The 20,541-nt window shown below is 39.3% G+C and overlaps 1 protein-coding gene across 15 annotated transcripts in view; it reads left to right on the forward strand.

Annotated features, from left to right (window-relative positions):
- Window positions 1–8,688: 8,688 nt before the first annotated feature.
- The window catches only part of PIAS2 (protein inhibitor of activated STAT 2), a 95,699-nt gene continuing 83,846 nt past the window's right edge, over window positions 8,689–20,541 (forward strand). For all 15 annotated transcript variants that reach the window (XM_060121855.1, XM_060121853.1, XM_060121858.1 and 12 more), the window contains exon 1: window positions 8,689–8,884. Coding sequence is in view for 7 of the 15 variants with exons in the window: in XM_060121851.1 (XP_059977834.1) it covers window positions 8,861–8,884 (24 nt within the window). In the remaining 8 variants the exon portion in view is untranslated. The remainder of the gene's footprint in view (window positions 8,885–20,541) is intronic.

Here is a 20,541-nt window from a genome sequence, read left to right on the forward strand (position 1 = left end):
ATACCTTCTCATAGTGAAATGAGACCTTGTGTGGGAAAGACTGCCCTAGTCAAGTTTCCCTGATTAAGAGATTGCTAATTTTTGTTGTTGCTGTTGTTGGTTTGTTTCTAAGAGAATGAATAACCAACAAAGAAAGTAACCTACCTGTATTAGTTTTAAAAATGAAGGGAGAGGATTTTTCTGGAAGAATAGTCGGGTAACTTTTGTCATTAGCCAATGAAACATTGAACAACAAGGTTCAGAAAGGGTAGATACCAGTGCAGCTTTCAGGACCTCAGCAGTTGTTCCTTTCACTCAAAAATGTCCTGCCATTAACATGACTCATCTTCAAACTTCATTAGCGCACATGTCACTCAGGATAAATTTTTGAGAAAAAGAACCTGATTGCTTCCCCCTGGCTAACATATGGGTTTTTCTCAGTCTCCTCTCCTCCAAATCCAATCAGCTGTGGCTAGGAAGGAGGTTCCTATGTCTCAGGTTTGCAGGGCCTCTGAGGAGAGCAAGGCTGACATGCACCCCAAAATGTAAGTGGTTCTAGTGCTTGGAAATGCACATAATAAGTGCTTAATGGTTCTTAGCAATTGTTGTCATTGTTGAGAGTGTACCCTGTCATTTTCAGGCTCCATACATTTGATTACATCATTTTTTTTAACCACTGAAATGTTATTCCTCCTCTATATGAATGAAAATGAAATCATTCATTTTTTTCATTCATCCAGAAAATATTTATTTCATGCTTAATATGAGTCAAACGGTGTTCTTGGCAGTGGGGATACAGTGGAGGACAAAGTCCCTGCCTTCCTGGAACTTATATTCTAGTGGGGGCAGGGACTCTGGGAAGAATTGTACCCATAAACCATGAATTAATATAATTTGAGGTAGTGAGAAGTGCCACAGTTTGAGGGAATAAGTAATGACAGTGGAGGAAGAATAAAGGCTAAATGTGGGAGATAAAACAGGGCCTGTGGACTCCGGTAAGGAGTTCAATTTTTATTTTTAGAGTGCTGTAAACCTGTTGAAAGATTTTGAATAGGGGATGGTGAGATCAGATTTATATTTATCAAAAATCATTCTGGATGTTACATGGAGAATGATTGTAGTGGTACAAGATAGAAAGCAAGATAGAAAGACAGGAGGCTACTGTGGTCATCCAGGACAACGGTGGCAGTAGCAGTGAAGTGAAGAATGATCAGATTTAGGATGCATTTTGGGTTTTGTTTCACTATGAAATATTTCAAGCATACAAATATAGAGGATAATAGGTTGGTATACCTACCTTCCAATTCTATCATATCTTAACATTGTGCCATATTTGCTTCAGGTCCTTCTTTTTAAGAAGGAAGACTTTACAAATATAGTAGAATCCCCCAGAATAGCCTACAGATCCTATTCCCTTCCTCTCAGAGGTACCCACTGTCCTGGTTTGGATACTTATCATTCACATGTATGTTTTCTATCACATATGTACCTATCCATAAATATACAGCATTGTTTTCCCTTTTTGCAAAATTTACATGAAAGGTATATAACTTTCTCCAACTTGATTGTTTCATTTGGCATTGTTTTGGGGATTTGTCCATATTCTTTTTTTTTTTTTTTTTAATTATTTATTTATTTATTTATTTTTGGCTGTGTTGGGTCTTCATTGCTGTGCGTGTGCTTTTTCTCTAGTTGTGGCTAGCAGGGGCTACTCTTCATTGCGGTGCAGGGACTTCTCATTGTGGTGGCTTTTCCTGTTGCAAAGCACGGGCTCCAGGCGTGCGGGCTTCAGTAGTTGTGGCACGTGGCTCAGTAGTTGTGGCTCGCGGGCTCAGGAGTTGTGGCTCGTGGGCTCTAGAGCGCAGGTTCAGTAGTTGTGGCGCATGGGCTTAGTTGCTCTGTGGCATGTGGGATCTTCCTGGACCAGGGCTCGAACCCGTGTTCCCTGCATTGGCAGGCAGATTCTTAACCACTGCACCACCAGGGAAGCCCTGTCCATATTCTTATATGAAGCTCTGGCTCTATTCATTTTTTTCTTACTGTATACATAGCATTCTTTTGCAGGAACATACCACAATGCATTTACCTACCCTATCCTTAATGGACAAGACAAGTTGTTTTTAACTTTTCGCTGTTACAAACAGTGATGGAATAAATATTCTTGTACATATCTCCTGGTACACATGTGCCTGTATAAGAGTTTCTCTAGGTTAGTACTTCCTAACTTCAGGTCATGCACACAAAGAAAACAATAAAATTTCTAGGGCTTCCCTGGTGGCGCAGTGGTTGAGAGTCCGCCTGCCGATGCAGGGGACACGGGTTCGTGCCCCGGTCCAGGAAGATCCCACATGGCGCGGAGCAGCTGGACCGTGAGCCATGGCCGCTGAGCCTCCGTGTACGGAGCCTGTGCTCCGCAGCGGGAGAGGCCACAACAGTGAGAGGCCCGTGTACCGCAAAAAAAAAAAAAAAAAAAAAAAATTTCTGTGGCATGTTAATAAACTGGAGAGGATTTAGGAATATCTATATGGAGCTTGATGAAAAAGCTCATTATTTTTTTCGTATAATTATAAGAAAGAGTGGAATACTAAAGTATTAAGGAAAATATAAAATATTAAATTTGCATAAAACTTCCAAATAAAAAATTTCAGAAGTTTTAGTGAAGAGCTTAAGAGCACTTCTATGGGCAGGTTTAATGTTTGAATTGTCTGTACTTTTTTTTTTTTTTTTTGCGGTACGCGGGCCTCTCACTGCTGTGGCCTCTCCCGTTGCGGAGCACAGGCTCCGGACACGCAGGCTCAGCGGCCGTGGCTCACGGGCCCAGCCTCTCCGCGGCATGTGGGATCTTCCCGGACCGGGGCACAAACCCGTGTCCCCTGTGTGGGCAGGCGGACTCTCAACCACTGCACCACCAGGGAAGCCCTGTCTGTACTTCTTGATCAAGACATTTTAATGACAATGTCTTCAAGTTCTTATTGACAAGATATTTTGCATTTTTGCAATCATTCAAAAGTTGAAATTATATTTTAAAAATCAAGTAACCAGTCATTTTCTATCATTGACAAATATAATTTTGAAATTTTTTGATAAATAAAATAGGTTTTAGATTCTAGTTGTGCAGATAGCACAGAGTTCCTTTCTATATACCCCAGTTTCCTTGATTATTAACATCTTTTTTTAAATTTAATTTTTATTTTACATTGGAGTATAGCTGATTTACAATGTTGTGTTAGTTTCAGATATACTGCAAAGTGAGTCAGTTATACATATACATATATCCATTCTTTTTCAGATTCTTTTCCCATATAGGTTGTTACAGAATATTGAGGAGAGTTTCCTGTGCTATGCAGTAGTTAACATCTTGTATTAATATGGTATATATGTCACAACTAATGAACGAATATTGAGACATTATTACTAACTAAAATTCATATTTTATTCAGATTTCCTTAGTTTTTGCCTCGTGTCCTTTTTTATACCAGAATCTAGCCAGGATACCATATCATATTTAGTTGTTGTGTCTCCTCAGGCTCTCTTTGCTGTGATGATTTCTCTGACTTTCTTTGTTTTTAATGACCTTGACACTTTTAAGGAATACTGGTCAGGTGGTTTGTAGAATGCTCCTTGATTGGGATTTCTCTGATACTTTTTCCCATGATTCAACTGGGGTTGTGTGTTTTTTGAGAGAAAGATCACAGAGATAAAGGGCCATTCTCATCACATCATATCAAGGGTACATACTATCATCATGGCTTATTATATCTCATCAGAACCTGAGAGATGATAAAACACTGTTTCAAGACAATCTTTGTCATAGAGAGCAAATGAAAATAGACTTGTAGCAGCTTCCAATCCTTTAAAATTTGTGGAAATTCGAAAACAAAAAAAAAAAACAAACGACAGGATGTAAAAATGAGTAAAGGACTGAATAGACATTTCTCCAAAGAAGTTATTCTGAAGGCCAATAAGCACATGAAAAGATGTTCAACATCACTAACCATTAGGGAAATGCAAATCAAAACCACAAGGAGATATCATCTGCTGCTTATTATGATGGCTACTACTAAAAACCAGAAAATAACAACTGTTGATGAGGGTGTGGAAAAGCTGGAACCCTTGCACACTGCTGGTGGGAATGTAAAATGGCACAGCTGCTTTGGAAAACAGTATGGCAGTTCCTCAAAAAATAAAAATAGAATTACCATATGATCCAATAATTCCGCTTCTGGGTATATACCCAAAAGAATTGAAAGCAGGATCTAGGAGAGATATTTGTTCACATTAGTCACAATAATCAAAAGGTGGAAGCAACCTGCTATTGACCGAATGTCTGTGTCCCTCAAAAACCCACATGTTGATGCTTCAATCCCCAATGCGATGATATTTGGAGGTGGGGCCTCTGGGCAGTAATTAGATTTAGCTTAGGTCATGAGGGTGGAGGTCCTAGGATTGGCTTAATGCCCTTATAAGAAGATCAAGAAACCAGAGCTCTCTGTCCCCATAATGTAAGGATATATTAAGAAGGTGGTCATCTGTAAACCCGGAAGTGGATCCTCATCAGACACTAAAGGCTGGCACCTTGATCTTAGATTTCTGAGCCTCCAGAACTGTGAGAAATGTTAGCTATTTAAGTCACACATTCTGTGGTATTTTGTTTTAGTACCCCAGCCTGATTAAGACACAACCTAACTGTCCATGGACAGATAAATGGATAAACAAAATACGGTGTACACATACAATGGAATATTATTCAGCCTTAAAAAGGAACAAAATTTTTTGTCATATGTTACATCATGGATGAACTTTGAAGACATCATGCTAAGGGAAATAAGCCAGTCACAAAAAGACACATACTGTATAATTCCATTTATATCAGGTACCTAGAGTAAAGTCATGAAGAAAGCAGAATGGTGATTGCCAGGGTCCAGGGGGAAGAAAAGAATAGGGAGTTATTGTTTAATGAGTATGGAGTTTCAGTTTTGCAGATGAAAAGAATTCAGGAGCTGGATGGTGGTGATGGCTGTACAGTAATGTGACTATACTTAATGGCACTGTATCGTACACTTAAAAGTGGTTAAGTTGGTAAACTTGATATTGTGTATATTTTATCACAATTTTTAAAATTGTTGAGGCTTACTCTATTATGCTCAATTTTGGTAAATATTCCATATGTACTTAAAATAATGCATTTTCTGCACATTATTTGTAATCACTGGGTCAAATTTGTTAATTATGCTGTTCCAAAAATCTATCTTTAATGATTTTCTGTTTGCTTTTTGTATCAATTACTGAGATAGGTATGGTAAAATGCTTCACTATACTTGTGGATTTTCTCACTGTAGTTCTGTAAGCTACATTAAGTGCATGTCATTAGGTGCATACAGATTTAAAATTGCTATATTTTACTGGTGAACTTAACTCACTCAGAAAAGTCCCAAGTATGGTATCCCCATGAGGTCTATAAATGTAGACCATTTATAGTTCCTCCTGGTCCAGAGGCAATTTACTGATCAGAGGTCATTTTTATCATAAACCTCTATCATGTTTCCTGGTGAACAGAGCTAGAAAATTAGCTGAAGGTTAAGTTCTTATGTAGACAGGAAAAGGTTTTGTTAACCCTTTACCTATAGTGATTTTTTTTATCAGTCTGAAAAATCTCAGACTTTATCTCATCACATATTGCTACTGCCTCATTTTGGTTTTTTGTTCTTTGAGGACTCCAATTAAACATTTGTTAGACTTTTCTGGCATTATCTTCTGTCTCAAATCTATGTCTCTAATATTTTCTTACGCATTTTCCATCTTTTTGTTTCCCTGAGCTTCATTCTAAATAGTCTTCTAACATGTTCCTGTTATTAATTCTCTCTTAAACCATGTGTAATATACATATATACCTATAAACTTATCCATTGGGTTCTTAAACATCTCAATTCTAGAGTTTCTATTAGATTATTTTTTCAAGGTTTGTTTATTTACTTATTTGTGTAAGCTTGCTTTTATTGCAGTCTTTTTCTGATTTTTGATTATGTTTGGTCATTTAATTTGTAAAATTTTATGTAGGTTAATTTGAGGTTTGGGCTAATGATATCTTCATCTGGAGAGAATTTTTGTTTGATTCTGCCCAGTGTCTGTGGAGTACCACTCTAGGATCTGTTTATTCAGTATTCAAGGAGTGAGATTTCCTGATTGCTATAAAACCTGAACGCAATTTGTGGAAGTGCTGATTTATTTCTGGTTTATCTTTACCCTACGGGATCTTGTATTAAATATGGGGGGTGTTTATTGGACTTTGTTCTTCTGTGGCACTAGATTTAGATTTATGTCTCTCTTGCCCAGCAATCCTGCAAAAGTCATAGCTCAGTTTATAGATTTTACTTTTGGACTGTCAAATGTCTCAGGATAAATGTTCAGTTTAACTGCCTAGAACACTGCCTTCTAAGATTTTGACTGGTTAACTCCTTACATTTGGCACTTGCTCCTGATTTTCTATATCCAGATTTTTTGGTTGTTTAGTTGCTGAGTTGTATCAAATTACCAATTTCTTTAACATATATGCTAGCGTGAAACCATCCTTGCATTACTGGCATAAAATCTGCTTATAAGTTAGATAGGAAAATTAATTTTTGTTTGGTTTTGGCATTGAGGCTATAATAGCATTTTAAAATGTTTCCCTCATTTTAAAATTCTCTCTACAGTATTAGAAATCAGATCATTGGTTATTTCTGCTGGGAGGTTTGACTGGGAAGGGGCAGGAGGGAATTTTCTGGAGTGATGAAAATGTTCTGTATCTTGATAAGCATTTTTCAAAACTAATTGAAGAGTTTACTTAAGATAGGAGGATTTACCTATATGTTATTTATGCCTTAATAAAAATTGTTCAAATACTAATAACTGTTGAATCTAGTTGGAATGTATACAGATATTCATTGTTATGCTTTCAACTTTTGTTTGTGTTTAAAAATTCCAGACTAAAAATTTGGTTATATAAAAGATAAATTCATTGTTCATTTTCTTTGATACTGTATAGTTTCAGTAAAGGTTAAGGTAAAGTGTAAAGGAGCAAAGAAATGTGATTAAAATAGATGTGTTCTTGGCAAAAGAAGAAAGGTGGCTTGAAACTATCTAGGAGACTTGAACACGGATATAGGGAAAGAGGAAGAAATCAGTGGAAAGGAAAAGAGAGATGTTGAGATCAAGAGGATTGATGGGTTCAGAGACAGGCAGAGAAAGGATTAACAGGACAGGTGCTTAGAAACTAAACTCAGTATTTCATGCATGGTGCTTCTTATGGGTTGTAAGCTCCTTGGTGGAAGGGCTGTACTGTATTCTATAAATCTTTATTCCCTGGAAGATCCTAGCTCACATTGGCCTTCACTTAATGTCTGTTGAACAATGTTAAACTCTACTGAGGTGGAAATCAAGGTCTAAGGAGAATAAGCCAAGATCAAGAAAAAGCCAAGCTAAAGTTAATGGTGGAAAGCCAGAATTAGAACCTACTCTAGATACTGTTCATTCTTTTACTCATTAAACCAATGAGAGGCCCACAGTTTTCCAACCATTTGTCAGTCATTATAGTCTAGCGGGTTTAAAAACACTTTTAAGAAAAAAAGTTAAACGATTATTATTTATATAATAATCACACAAAGACCTACGTAATTACCATGGAAAAATATCAGGAAGGAAATATTCGGATCCTATGAGCAGTCAGAGAGGGATCTGAATTAAAATGGGGGCATGTGGGTTTAGGGAAGGTCTTTCTGAGGAAGCGATACTTAAACTGAGAGCTGAAGGATGAACAGGAATTAGGCGAAGAGGTGTAGTGGTAAACTATTCTTGGCCCAGGGATCAACATTAGGTGTCTTAAATGGATTCCATCCACCTCTTCAAGGAAATTTGAACCCTGGATTTGGTCCAGCGAATTTTTTGACCAGCTTAACTCAGCATCTTCTCATCCTTTGTCAGCAAGTCAGGAGTGCCGTGAAACTTCCTTCCATCTTCTCTTCCTCTGACATTTCATTTTTCCCAGCTATCTTATTTCCCTGATCCCTCGACTTTCTATCAGGGTCCTTCTGGGCGCTCTCCTATTTCACTTCTCCAACTTCCCTCCCCCAACCCTTTCAACTCTGCAGTCCTTGACATTCAGTCGCCCTTCAAAGTCAGAAAGAACCAGCCAGGTTAGTACTGAGGATATTATCAACCCAAAAAGGTCTCACCAACCTTGCCCCATTAGATCAGAACAACAGCTTATCCAACACCCATATTTAGGTTGTTTCGCCACAACTCCTCCGGGGGATGCCTTTATTTGTGGGTGCTCCCTCCGTCCACAGCCACCGTGGGGAAGGGCACTGTAAATGTTCCCGTCACGAGTCCCGGCCATCTCTTCTTCCTCTCCGTCCCTCCCACAGCCCAGGCCCTCCTCCAGTCCCGCGGGTAACGCTGCAGTCGCGAGGGCGCTTCAGGGACTGGGGCTGGGCCTCCGCGCCGGGGCGAGGAGGCACCCGCGGCCTGAGGGCTGCACGGCGACAAGGCCGAGTGCCGGAAGGCGTGCGGGAGGTGGGCAGGCAGCGGGAGGGGGCGGGGACTCAGGCGAGGCCAGAGCCGCAGGCCTGGGGGGCTGGCGGAAGACGCGGGCGGAAAGCGGCTGGCCGAGAGGGCGGGGCGCCTGGAGGGCGGGGCCGCGCTCGCCGGGGGCGGAGCTCCGGCGGCGGTCACGTGACGGGCTCGGAGGCAGCGGCGGCGGCGGCGGCCGCGGCGTCTTTAGCGGCTCCCAGTGCAGGATGGTGCTGGAGGCGGCGGCGGCGGCCGTGGTGGCGGCGGTGTCGTTGGCGGCAGCGGGAGGGGGTGCTGTGGCGGCAGCGGCGGCGGCGCCCGCGGGTGGTATAAAATGGCGGATTTCGAGGAGTTGAGGGTAAGCGGGGGCGTGGGAGTGGAGAGCGGAGGCCGCGGGGGAGGGGAGGGGAGGGGAGGCGAGGCGGGGAAGCCGCAGCGTCGCCGGCCGCCACCTTCTTGTTTCGCGGGGACTGGTTGGCGGAGCTCCGAGCCCCGGCCCGCGTCCCAACGGGCGCCCGGGCGGGCGGGGGAGGGGAGCGAGGCGGCGGAGGAAGCCCGTGCCACCCGGTGGTGGCGGGCCTGGGGACCAGGTGAGCCGGTCGGTGGGTCCGCACACCTGGCGCGGGGCGCCGGGGCCGCTCTCGGGAGGGGCTCGTGGGGACCCAACTTCCCCGTTTATTTTAAGAGGTGAGGTGGGAAGCAGGATTTGCTTTTCCACCTTCGCGAAGGGTGTACGTGTCTGGCGATTCCTAAGTCTACGGGCTACTCACTTGGTGGGAAGCTGTCTTCTGAAACGTGAAGTTGCTTTTAGGAATTCTCTCTCTTCTGTGGGTGATGCTACCTCTTAGTCAGATCTGTCTCGAGAAAGGCCCCTTCCTCCCACCAGTGCTTCCTCAACATCTTGGGCAGAAGCGTGGTCTTTTGGGAACCCTGCCTTCAATGATCGGCCTTAAACCTTGGTATTTTCTTAGTGCCATGGTAAGAACTCCGCAAAGTCCGTGTTGTCATGAGGTTTGTGAACTCGTTTTGCACTTGAAAATTTTTTCTCCCTAGCCTTTCGAACAAGATCACAACTTTATTTTTGTTTACCTTTGTATAGTAGAGGTTTGAAATGCGCTGTGTTGGGGTTAGACGGAAAAGATATTTTTTCCCGTGGGTGATAACCTTCAAAGCCCTCAACTGAGACATAATTGTGATAAACGAGCCAGATTTTTTTATGGATCGCTGAATTACTGGCGGCATAAATGGGATACTTAAGATCGGAAACCCTGATTTTAAAAAAAAAGTCTTTCAAAAAAGGGATGAAGAGGAACTTGAAATTAAGTTAACTGCAATCAGTTTGCACAACCATGGACGTGTTGTTAGCATTACTGTTTCCGAATAAGAAGGAAAAGAAATCTGGTAAAAGATTCAGTTTGTATGTTTGTTATTGTTTTTTGGAGAGGGATGGGATGCGGGGGAAGCATGTTGTCTGGTTACCTGGCTGGTTTGGTGAACATCAGCAAAAGAACGTATTTATTGTTCTGATCTAAAGGTAAATTGCTTCAGTTCGAATAGTGCCTGCCATTTTCTCTCTTGCTGTTTCAAAAATTATTTAATTCCCGGTAAAGAGAAAAGTATATTCATGCATTTTATGCCCTACGCTAGTTTACACAGAGAACCGTGATAGTAGGTAAAGGGTGTTCATATTGGTAAGTGTAAGGGTGTTAGTGTCAGAGCCTCAGCTGTAGGGGTTATAACACCTGTAGAGCTTTTGAAACAACCAGGCCTGAGCCTCACCTGTGTAAATTCATGCATTAGGTTTAGGATGGGTTGAGAATACTGAAGTTTGTAGTTATTTATATCTGCAGTATTGTCTTGGGTTTTGTGTAGTAACGGATTATATAACTTTATCTCTTCTAAGATTTTTTTTTTGTTGATGAAAAGTTTTCCAGGGCTTGTGTTAGACTTTTCTGTCGTTTGTCAAAGCTTAATAAAAAGTGAAGAATTTATTTATTGGTATAGGGCAGAAAGGGCAGTCAGTGCTTAGGTTGGAGTGGAATCAGGAACCGGAAAGTGGTTGGAAACCAAGATTTTCTCTTTGTCTCCCCTTCTTCCCCCTTCCCTCCCCACTCCCTCCATCCTCTGTCTCCATCCCATACCCCTCTCTCTTCCTTCCCATTTTGTTTTGTGGGTCAGCTTCATCATCTTTTTCTGTAAATCAGCTGTCTTTTCTTCTCCCTGCACTTGCTGGAAGATAGCTCCTCTGCCATAGTTCACGTTAGGAGACTTAACTGGGGAGAGTTTTCAGAGGAGGGAAGGGTATGGGCTGTGCAAATGCTGAAAGAGTTATCCACCCCAGTTTTTGCCTTACCTGCTCAGTAGCATCCTCTACACTTAAAGATGTGCTGTAGCTCTCCCCACTCCCCATTGCAAATCGTGACGATGATGATGATGGCAGATACCCATTATAAGAAAGTGCTTATTATATTCCCGGCCCTGGTTTGAGCACTTTAGATACATACTTATTTAGTTCTCACAACAATTCTGTGAAAAATTGAGGCACAGAGAGGTTGAACAACCTGACCTAGATCACACAGCTAATACTGGAAGACCTGGGATTTTTAACCTCGGAGGTCTAGCTTTAGAGTGAATGCTCCTTAGGGTCTAAGCTCTACTGCTCTGTTCAGTTTCCTTTGGGTCCACGTGGTGCTCCTAGCTACCATCCTGCACTTTATGAACTAAATTGAATGATAAACAATACCCTGCTTATATGATATATAATATTGTAGGGAAAACTGGACAACTGAAGAAAAATCTAATTAGAAAGGAGGAAAAGGGGAAGAAACATTGAGGGTTTTCTAAATGGTCTCTGCTACAGAATATATTCTGAAGTAAATTGAAGGACCAGGAAAAATCACGGGCATTGGTTTGTTGGCTAACTTCTTAGCAGTAGAAGAAATGGCCAGCCGACCTGAATGCCAGGTTTGGCTGCTGATAATGCCGCTGAGAGGATTTCCTTTATCTTTGTCCGTTATCATTCAGGGCCACTTCCTAGGAGCCCGTATAACCAGAGCAGGTCACTGCTGGCTAGTGCCGGCGTCTCCTGTACTGGAGGTCTGGAATTTTGGGAAAGGTCATCTTCACTGTGCTTCAGTGACTCCTGTGCCTTTGCTTTGCTCGGGGGAGGGGAGTTATTTGACGAGGCAACTCCTGACAGAGGAGTTGCCTGACAATTTCAGTGTTTTGAGACTTCCCTGTGGGCCAGTACCAGAGATCTTGTCCAGTCACAGCAGAATATGGCATCCCTACACTTTGCTGCTTTCAGTTCAAGTGACCAGTAGAATACCAGCACACCTCTCTTCATTTCTTCTGGGAGAGAGGATTGGTGAGGGTCCACTTCTGTCCTGATTATCTATAGCCAGAAGATTAGAGTCACATCATACAAACCTGACTCACAAGATCATCCTGATGGGTTGAGGGAAAGGAAGGGGTAAGTTCTCTGTGAAGGGCAATTGTGGGCTGTGTATAGTCAAAGATGAGTATAATAGTGCATCAGGTATTAGAAGCTTTCAAGGTGCTAGAGAAGAAATTATTCAGTTCAGTGGTGGCTTGTTTAAAACATTTATGTTGTTAGGAGTTTGTGAATTAACTAATTATTGAATTAACCTGGGACAAGCTCATGCAGTCTGGTGGCCTAGGCCTCTGTCACTGTTGCCCTGCTTTCTTCCTCCAAAATATTCTCCAGCAGTGCCAAGCACAGTGGTGGAAGAGAGGCAGAGTAGTTGGAGTCTGAAGTCCCTCACCTCTTCTTCAACCAGAGCAGCTTTCTACCCTTGTCTCCTCCAGTTGCATAATTTCAATACTCCTTCTGGTGCAGTCCTTAAAAAGGTCCCTGCTACAATTTAACCTGGTTAATCCACTCTTCCTTCTTCTCTCCAGTGTGGGAGTGGAGGGGGGATCTACTGTACTAACTTTTTTTTTTTAAGGCTCTCTCTCCTGTACTCCTCATCCTCTTTCTCTTGTGCATTGAGAGTTTATTATCTCTGTGCGTGTCAGAGAATGAGAGTCAATGTGTGCAGGAATCTAGTGGAAGAGCCAGTGATAGTAACTTTCTTAATAGATACTGGTAAGCCAGACACGGAAGATCTAATAAGAGGGTTAAATAATTCTATAACAGAAGATTTTCTGCCTAGAAGGCTTGAGGGTTTGGTTCCTTACTTGCCATCTTCGGGTGCTGTTGGGATACACAGGGAGAATGGGAAGTTAATGGGGAAGGGGAGTGTTGAGGTTAGAGGTCCTCATCCCTCCAAGCTGCCAACTATTGGGCAAAGAAATAGACTAATACATATGGTAGATGTTAACAGAATTCACCATGTAATTCAAAGCTGTTATTAGTGGATACAACTAAATTTCCAGGAGGACTTCATTTAAGATCATGTCTATGAAAGCACATTCAAAACCAAATATTTAATTTAAAATGAAATAGATAATTTTTTATAGTCAGTAAACCAAGATATTCTTAGCTGTGGTAGACATTTTTGTGTTTGTTTGCTCCTTAGGTCTGCACCCTCCCTCTGGTAAACGTGAATATCTTTTGTGATAAAGGTGGCATTTTTCTAACAAATTCTCCAAATGTTTCTCTTTTCTCAGCATTTTTGCCTTTGTTTTTCTGGATTGGATCTTAGCTAGTCTATTTAAAAAAATTTTTTTTTTGAGATATAATTCTCATACCATAAAATTCAGCTTTTTAAAGTGTGCAATTCAGTGGTTTTGGTCTATTAACAAAGTTATACAACCATCACCACTATTGAATTTCAGAACATTTTCATCACCCCAAAAGAAACCCATGCTCATTAGCAGTCACTCCCTATGCCCTCTTTCCCCCAGCTCTCAGCATCTGCTACTTTGTCGCTATGGATTTGCCTATTCTGGACATTTCATAGAAATAAAATCTTACATGTGGCCTTTTGTGTCTGGTTTCTCTCATTTAACATAATCTTTTCAGGTTAATTCTTGTAGATGTATCAGTACTCCATTCTTTTTTATGGCCGAATAATATTCCATTGTATGGAATATACCACATTTCGTTTATCCATTTATGAATTTATGTACATTTGGGTGATTTCCACTTTTTGACTGGTGTGAACATTTATCTACAAGTGTGTAAGTATTGTGTGGACACATGTTTTCGATTATCTTGGATATATAACTAGGAGTGGAATTGCTGGGTCATGTGGTAACTCTGTTTAAGTCTTTGAGGAACTGCCCAACTCTTTTCCAACTGCTACACCATTTTTCATTCCCACCAGTAGTGTATAAGGGTTCTGCTTTCTCCACATCCTTGTCCACGTGGATGTGAAGTGGTATCTCACTGCGGTTTTGGTGTGTATTTTCCTGATGACTAACGATGTTGGGCATCTTTTCATGTGCTTATTGGCCATTTGTATATCTTCTTTGGAGAAATATCTATTCAGACCTTTTGCCCATTTTTTTAATTGGGTTGTTTGCTTTTTTATTACTGTTTATGTTCTTTATATATTCCAGTTACAAGTTCTTAGATATATGGTTTCAAATATTTTCTTCCTTTTTATGGACTATCTTTTCACTTTTTTGATCGTGTACTGAGAAGCACAAATGTTTTTAATTCTATCTGTTTTTTCTTTTGTTGCTTATGCCTTTGATGTCAAATCTAAGAAACCATTGCCTTATCCAGTGTCAAAGATTTATTCGTGTTTTCATCTAAGAGCTTATATTTATAGTTTTAACTTTTATATTTAGATTGTTTATCCATTTTGAGGTAATTTTTGTTTATGGTGTGAAGTAGAGATACAGCTTCCTTTGCATGTGGATATCCAGTTTTCACAGAACTATTTGTTGAAAAGACAGTTCTTTCCCCATTGACTTGTCTTGATAGCTAGTCTGTTTTTATTCAGGAATCTGAATTTAAGAAATTCACAGTTGAATTGAAGTTGAAGTAAAAGTGATGTGGAATCAATTGGTATCATAGTCCAAACTATCCTCTGACTTCATTTTGAACCCACTAGTAACATGGTCATTTCCCTAGACTTTTTGGAAAAATGGTGTGAAACGAATAAGACTTTGTTTTTGTGACTTTGCAGAGAACAATATAAACTTAACATAGACATTCGGAGTTCTCCATTTGGTTATTCATACAAGTCAGTAAAAAAGCAGATCTAGATTATGCCACAGAAGGTATGTTTTTTTGTTTGTTCTTTGGGTTTTTTTTGGATATTAGCATTGGAGATGCATGGTTTTCAACTGTATGACCTTAGACAAATTATTTGACCTTTTTCCCCCAATCTGGGAATGGCTTTAATAATATATTTAAAATTTCTTATTCTTTTCTTCATCTTTTTCTTTCTTTCATTCTTTTTTTCTTTGAATGAAAATGCAGAAAAATCCAGAAAGAAAAGTAAAAGTTCTTTCTTAAATCTTTATATAACTGCCTTTAGTGGGGATTTTTTCCCTTAGTTTTTCTTTTTTCTTTTTTTTTTAGGTTAATTCCAAAACTCAAAAATAAAGCATGTCTTTCTATATATTGATTTTTCTTTCAACTCTATAAACAGTATCTGTTGCTTGACTCCCTAGTAGATAAGAAATTTAGGTCATTTCATTTTCCACCTGCCCTAGCACTTTGATTTCTACCAGTTACATTTTTGTTCCTAATTCTGCTGTTGATTATTTTAATCTTTTTGTAACAGTTAAATTTCTCCTTCTTGACCTATCAGTTTTAGACACTATCTCTTTAGTTCCCAGTCTTAAAGAGGATTTAGCACCCATCTTTTTCCCTTTGTTTCTCCCAGCCTCCACCTTTCTTCCCCATTCTAGCCTTAATTTTCTATTGATACTACGTTGTCAAGATTTATAGCATTTATATTGTGGTTTATAACTCTTCTAAACTTCTCTGTGCTTCTACAGGAAGATTCTAGAAATTGAATACTAATAACCAGCCTTTGTAATATGTGTGCTGATACAAGTATTAGTTACTATAGAGCCAAGTAGTGTGGAGCTGTTGAGGAACTTCTGTGTTGTTAAACCTCGGCTCCTTAAAGGAGAAATATAATAAAGCCCTGCATGATTGTGGAGAGCTCATGGAAATCACTTTTAAACTTTAATATTATTGGGTTCACCAAAAGGTTCTTTCCTTTTTTTCCATAAGATGGCTCTGGTAGCACTTAGTTATCTTTAACTTCATTAGAAACAATTTTGTTAGCTTGTATATGACAGCTGTCATATCAGCGTGCATTTAAAAAAAGACTTATCAAAATTGGTGAATTTTTGTGTAGCCATTTTAATATTGAAGATGGAAGAAAAAAAGCAACATTTTCGCCATATTGTGCTTTATTATTTCAAGAAAGGTAAAAACGCAACTGAAACAAAAAAAGATTTGTGCAGTGTACGGAGGAGGTGCTGTGACTGATCGAACATGTCAAAAGTGGTTTGCGAAGTTTCATGCTGGAGATTTCTCACTGGACAATGCTTCACGGTCGGGTAGACCAGTTGAAGTTGATAGAGATCAAATCGGGACATTAATAGAGAACAGTCAATATTATACCATGCGAGAGATAACCGACATACTTAAAATATCCAAATCAAGCACTGAAAATCATTTGCACCAGCTTGATTATGTTAATCACTTGGATGTTTGTGTTCCACATAAGTTAAGTGACAAAAACCTTCTTGACCGTATTTCTGCATGCAGTTCTCCACTTAAACGTAATGAAAACGTTCCGTTTTTAAAACAAATTGTGACGGGCGATGAAAAGTGGATACTGTACAATAATGTGGAATGGAAGAGATTGTGGGGCAAGGGAGATGAACCACCACCAACCACACCAAAGGCCGGTCTTCATCCAGAGAAGGTGATGTGTATACGGTGAGATTGGAAGGGAGTCCTCTATTATGAGCTCCTTCTGGAAAACTAAATGATTAATTCCAACAAGTACTGCTCCCAGTTAGACCAACTGAAAGCAGCACTCCACCAAAAGCATCCAGAATCAGTCCACAGAAAACGCATAATCTTCCATCAGGATAACGCAAGACGGCGTGTTTCTTTGATGACCAGGCAAAAAAACTGTTAACAGCATGGCTGGGAAGTTCTGATTCATCCGCCGTATTCACCAGACATTGCACCTTCGGATTTCCATTTATTTAGGTCTTTACAAAATTCTCTTAACGGAAAAAATTTCAATTCCCTGGAAGACTGTAAAAGGCATCTGGAACAGTTCTTTGCTTAAAAAGATAAAAAGTTTTGGGAAGATGGAATTATGAAGTTGCCTGAAGAATGGCAGAAGGTAGTGGAACAAAAGGGTGAATACGTTGTTTAATAAAGTGCTTGGTGAGACTTCCATGGTAACACAGTGGTTAAGAATCCGCCTGCCAAGGCAGGGGACATGGGTTCGAGCCCTGGTCTGGGATGATCCCACATGCCACAGAACAGCTAAGCCCCGTGCGCCACAACTGCTGAGCCTGAGCTCTAGAGCCTGTGAGCCACAACTGCTGAGCCCTGGTGCCACATCTACTGAAGCCCGCGTGCCTAGAGCCCACGCACTGCAACTAAGAGTAGCCCCCCCCCCCACCCCGCCCCTGCCGCAACTGGAGGAAGCCAGCGTGTGGCAACGAAGACCCAACGCAGGCAAAAATAAATAATTTATTTAAAAAAAATAAAGTGCTGGTGAAAATGAAAAATGTGTCTTTTATTTTTACTTAAAACCTGAAGGCAGTTTTTGGCAACCCAGTACAATGTGTTTTCATCTTGTAGCCATTGAACTTTTCTTGAAGATGGGCTTTCTGGAGCTCTCAACCTTTTTTTGTAATTCGGGCAGCTTGCTTTCTGGATCTTGCTATACATCTGTCATCCTGAGATTACATTGCACTCCTGGGTTAGGTGTGTTATTTGGATCTCATGTCTTTCTCTTTTTTAGACTTCTTTTTGATTTTACTGGAATGTAATCTTGAGTAGTTTTTTTTTTAAATTTTATTGAAGTATAGTTGATTTACAAGGTTGTGTTAACTTCTGCTATACAGCAAAGTGACTCAGTTACACGTATATATTCTTTTTCATGTTCTTTTCCATTCTGGTTTGTCACAGGATATTGAGTATAGTTCCCTGAGTTATGCAGTAGGACCTTGTTTATCCATCCTATATATACTAGTTGCTAATCCCAAACTCCCAGTCTTTTCCTCCTCCTACACCCCTCTTGAGTAGTTGTTTTAGAAAGGATATGCTGGTGATAGACTTTCTAATTTCTTGAATGTTTGAAAATGGCTTGCATTTGTTCCTGATTGAAAGTTTAGATACAGAATTATAAATTGGTAATACAGTTTTTCCTTTTGAATGTTGAAAGCTTTGCTTTGGGAATTTAAAACACTCAATATTGCTGATAGAGATCCATTGTAAATCTGATTGTTATCTTTTGTGGTAACCTTGTTTACAGTCTTTATGGTGATCTTATCTTTGGTGTTGTGAAATGTGTCTAGTTGTGGGCCTTTTTCATTCCTTCTGGTGGGACCTTTTCGGATGTAAGGCTCTTCAGGTCTGGGAAATTATCTTCTATTTTTTTGTTAATTTTTTTTCCTATTTTCTCTGAGACTCTTCACAGGTGAATATCGGATTTCCAAGATTTACATTTTATTTGTTTACATTCTGGAATGTTTCCTTGACTTAGAACTCTTCCATAGAATTTATTTTAGTAATTATGTTTTTGATTTATAAGAGTTTTATCCTCTTTTCTTTATTTCTTCCCTTTTTTAAAAAATAGCAACCTGTCCTTGAACTCTCTTAGAATACTAATTCCTTCAAAAAGTTCTCTTGAAAAAAAAAAAAGTTCTCTTGAGTCATTTCTCAGAATTCGTAATGGTTAATAGTGGTTTATATATTTGGGTATATCATGCTAATTTGAAAATTTTAAATATTTAAATTATTTAATAGGTACAAAAGGTTGTTTATAACAGGTAAGATGTAGGTAAATAAACATGCATGTGCTCACCACCCAAGTTAAGAAATAGTTCATTAGGTCAGCAGGGTGCCCTTCCCTGATCACATCCACCTTACATAGATATATAAAATTATATATATATAAATCACACATTTTATATATACAAATTTTTTGTTTTTGTGTGTTTTTAAATTTTATACAAATTGAATAAAAGCTGTATGTATTTAGGGTGTTTTGGTTTATCATTGTTTTTGAGTTTCCATTGTATAAATACCAATTTATCCATTCTCATTGGAAATTTGTGTAGTTTCCTTTTTTTTCCTTATCTATACTTCTGAAATCCAAAACTCTGAAATGCAAAATAAACTTTGTGAACAAACTTAATCTGCATTGATATGGTGTTATTTGTAGTCTTTATTGATCTCATTTAATGTGAATATTTAATACAGTATGTTTCACTGTAGAAACTCTAGGAGTAGCATTGCATTGCTGGGACTTAAGGATATTCGCATCTTCAACAGTACTGGATAATGCCAGATTATTTTCCAAAGAGGATTGTATCAGTATTTGCTCCCTCCAGGAATACAGAGGTTTCCTTAGCTTTCTTGCTAATATTTACTTTTATCAGGCTTTAAAAGTTTTTGCCAGTGAGTATGAAATATCACCTTTTAGTTTTCAATTTTTTCCTTTTACTAATGAGTTTGAGCATCTTTTACTGTGCTGATTAACCTGTTCTTACCCCTTCTGGGATTCTATTCAGTTCTTTTGCCCATGTTTGTACTAGGTTTTTTAAAAAAAAAATTTATTTCTTACTGATTTTGTTATACAATTGGATCTATCTATACTTTCTGGACTCTAGTCTCTTAGTGTAACCGCACCATCACATTGTTTTAATTACTGTAACTTTGTACAGCTTCTGTAAAAACAAACTTCTATTGTTATAGGGCATACATATGTATAGAAAGAAAGTACACAGATCATGAGAGTACAGCTAAATGAATTTTCTCAATATAACCATATGCAGGTCAGGAAATAGAACATTACTGGCACCCTAGAGAGTTCCCTTGAGTCCTCTCCCAGTGACTAACCTCTTCCTTAAAGATACCTACTGGCCAGACTTTAACATCTTAGACTAGTTTTGCCTATTTTTTGAACCTTATATAAATGGAACTATATTACGTGTATAGTTTTTGTGTCTCACCTCTTCCTCTCAATTTTGTTTGCGAGATTCATCCTTATTGTTGTATGTAATTGTAGTTTTTTGTTCATTCCCTTCCAATAGCAAAATAATAGAGTTCTAGTTTTTCCTTGTCCTTTCTCGTCCACCCTTTTAATTTTAGACATTTTGGTGGATGTTTAGTGGTCTTAATTTGAATTCCCCTAATGAGAAATGATGTTAAGCCCCTTTTAATATACTTCCTGGCCATTTGGATGTCTTTTGTGAGGTGGTTTGCCAAGTCTTTTGTCCATTTTTATATTTGGTCTTTTTCATACTGATTTGTAGGAGTTTATTATATATCCCAGATACCAGGACTTGCAGGTTATATTTTGCAGATATCTTCTGGTTTTCCCAGCCCTATAAGTCTATTCAAAGTTCTGCTGGATTTCTTAACTTATCAATTGCCCTTTTTCCATTGGCAGTTATCTCCAGGGGAAAAGAGGCATCAAATATTAGACTCCATTTTCTAGGCTTCCCTTCTTTCCATGGTCTTGGCCTCCCAGGTTCTTGCTGCCTTTTGTAGTGCTTCTTGTCTTCAAACAGATGTTTTTTATATTATGTTCAGTTTTTAAAGTTTTCATAGGGAGGGTTGGTGTGAAACCGTCTAGTCAGTCATTGAGGGACACAGAAGTAGGCCAGGTCCTCCTGCCTTGTACTTCTTCAAGGAATTTCTTGCTGGTTTGCTCCTCCATAAAATTTTAGTATCGTTTTTTAAAGTTATATAGATACACACATGCAACCTGTTGGGATTTTGATGGGAAATGCATTGAATTTGTAAACCAGTTTGAAGGGAACTACTAGCATTTTGTTATTAAGTTTCTTAACCATGAACATTGTAGTATCCATTTATCTAGG

This window comes from Lagenorhynchus albirostris, chromosome 14, assembly GCF_949774975.1.
Source record: "Lagenorhynchus albirostris chromosome 14, mLagAlb1.1, whole genome shotgun sequence".
Taxonomy (NCBI): domain Eukaryota; kingdom Metazoa; phylum Chordata; class Mammalia; order Artiodactyla; family Delphinidae; genus Lagenorhynchus; species Lagenorhynchus albirostris.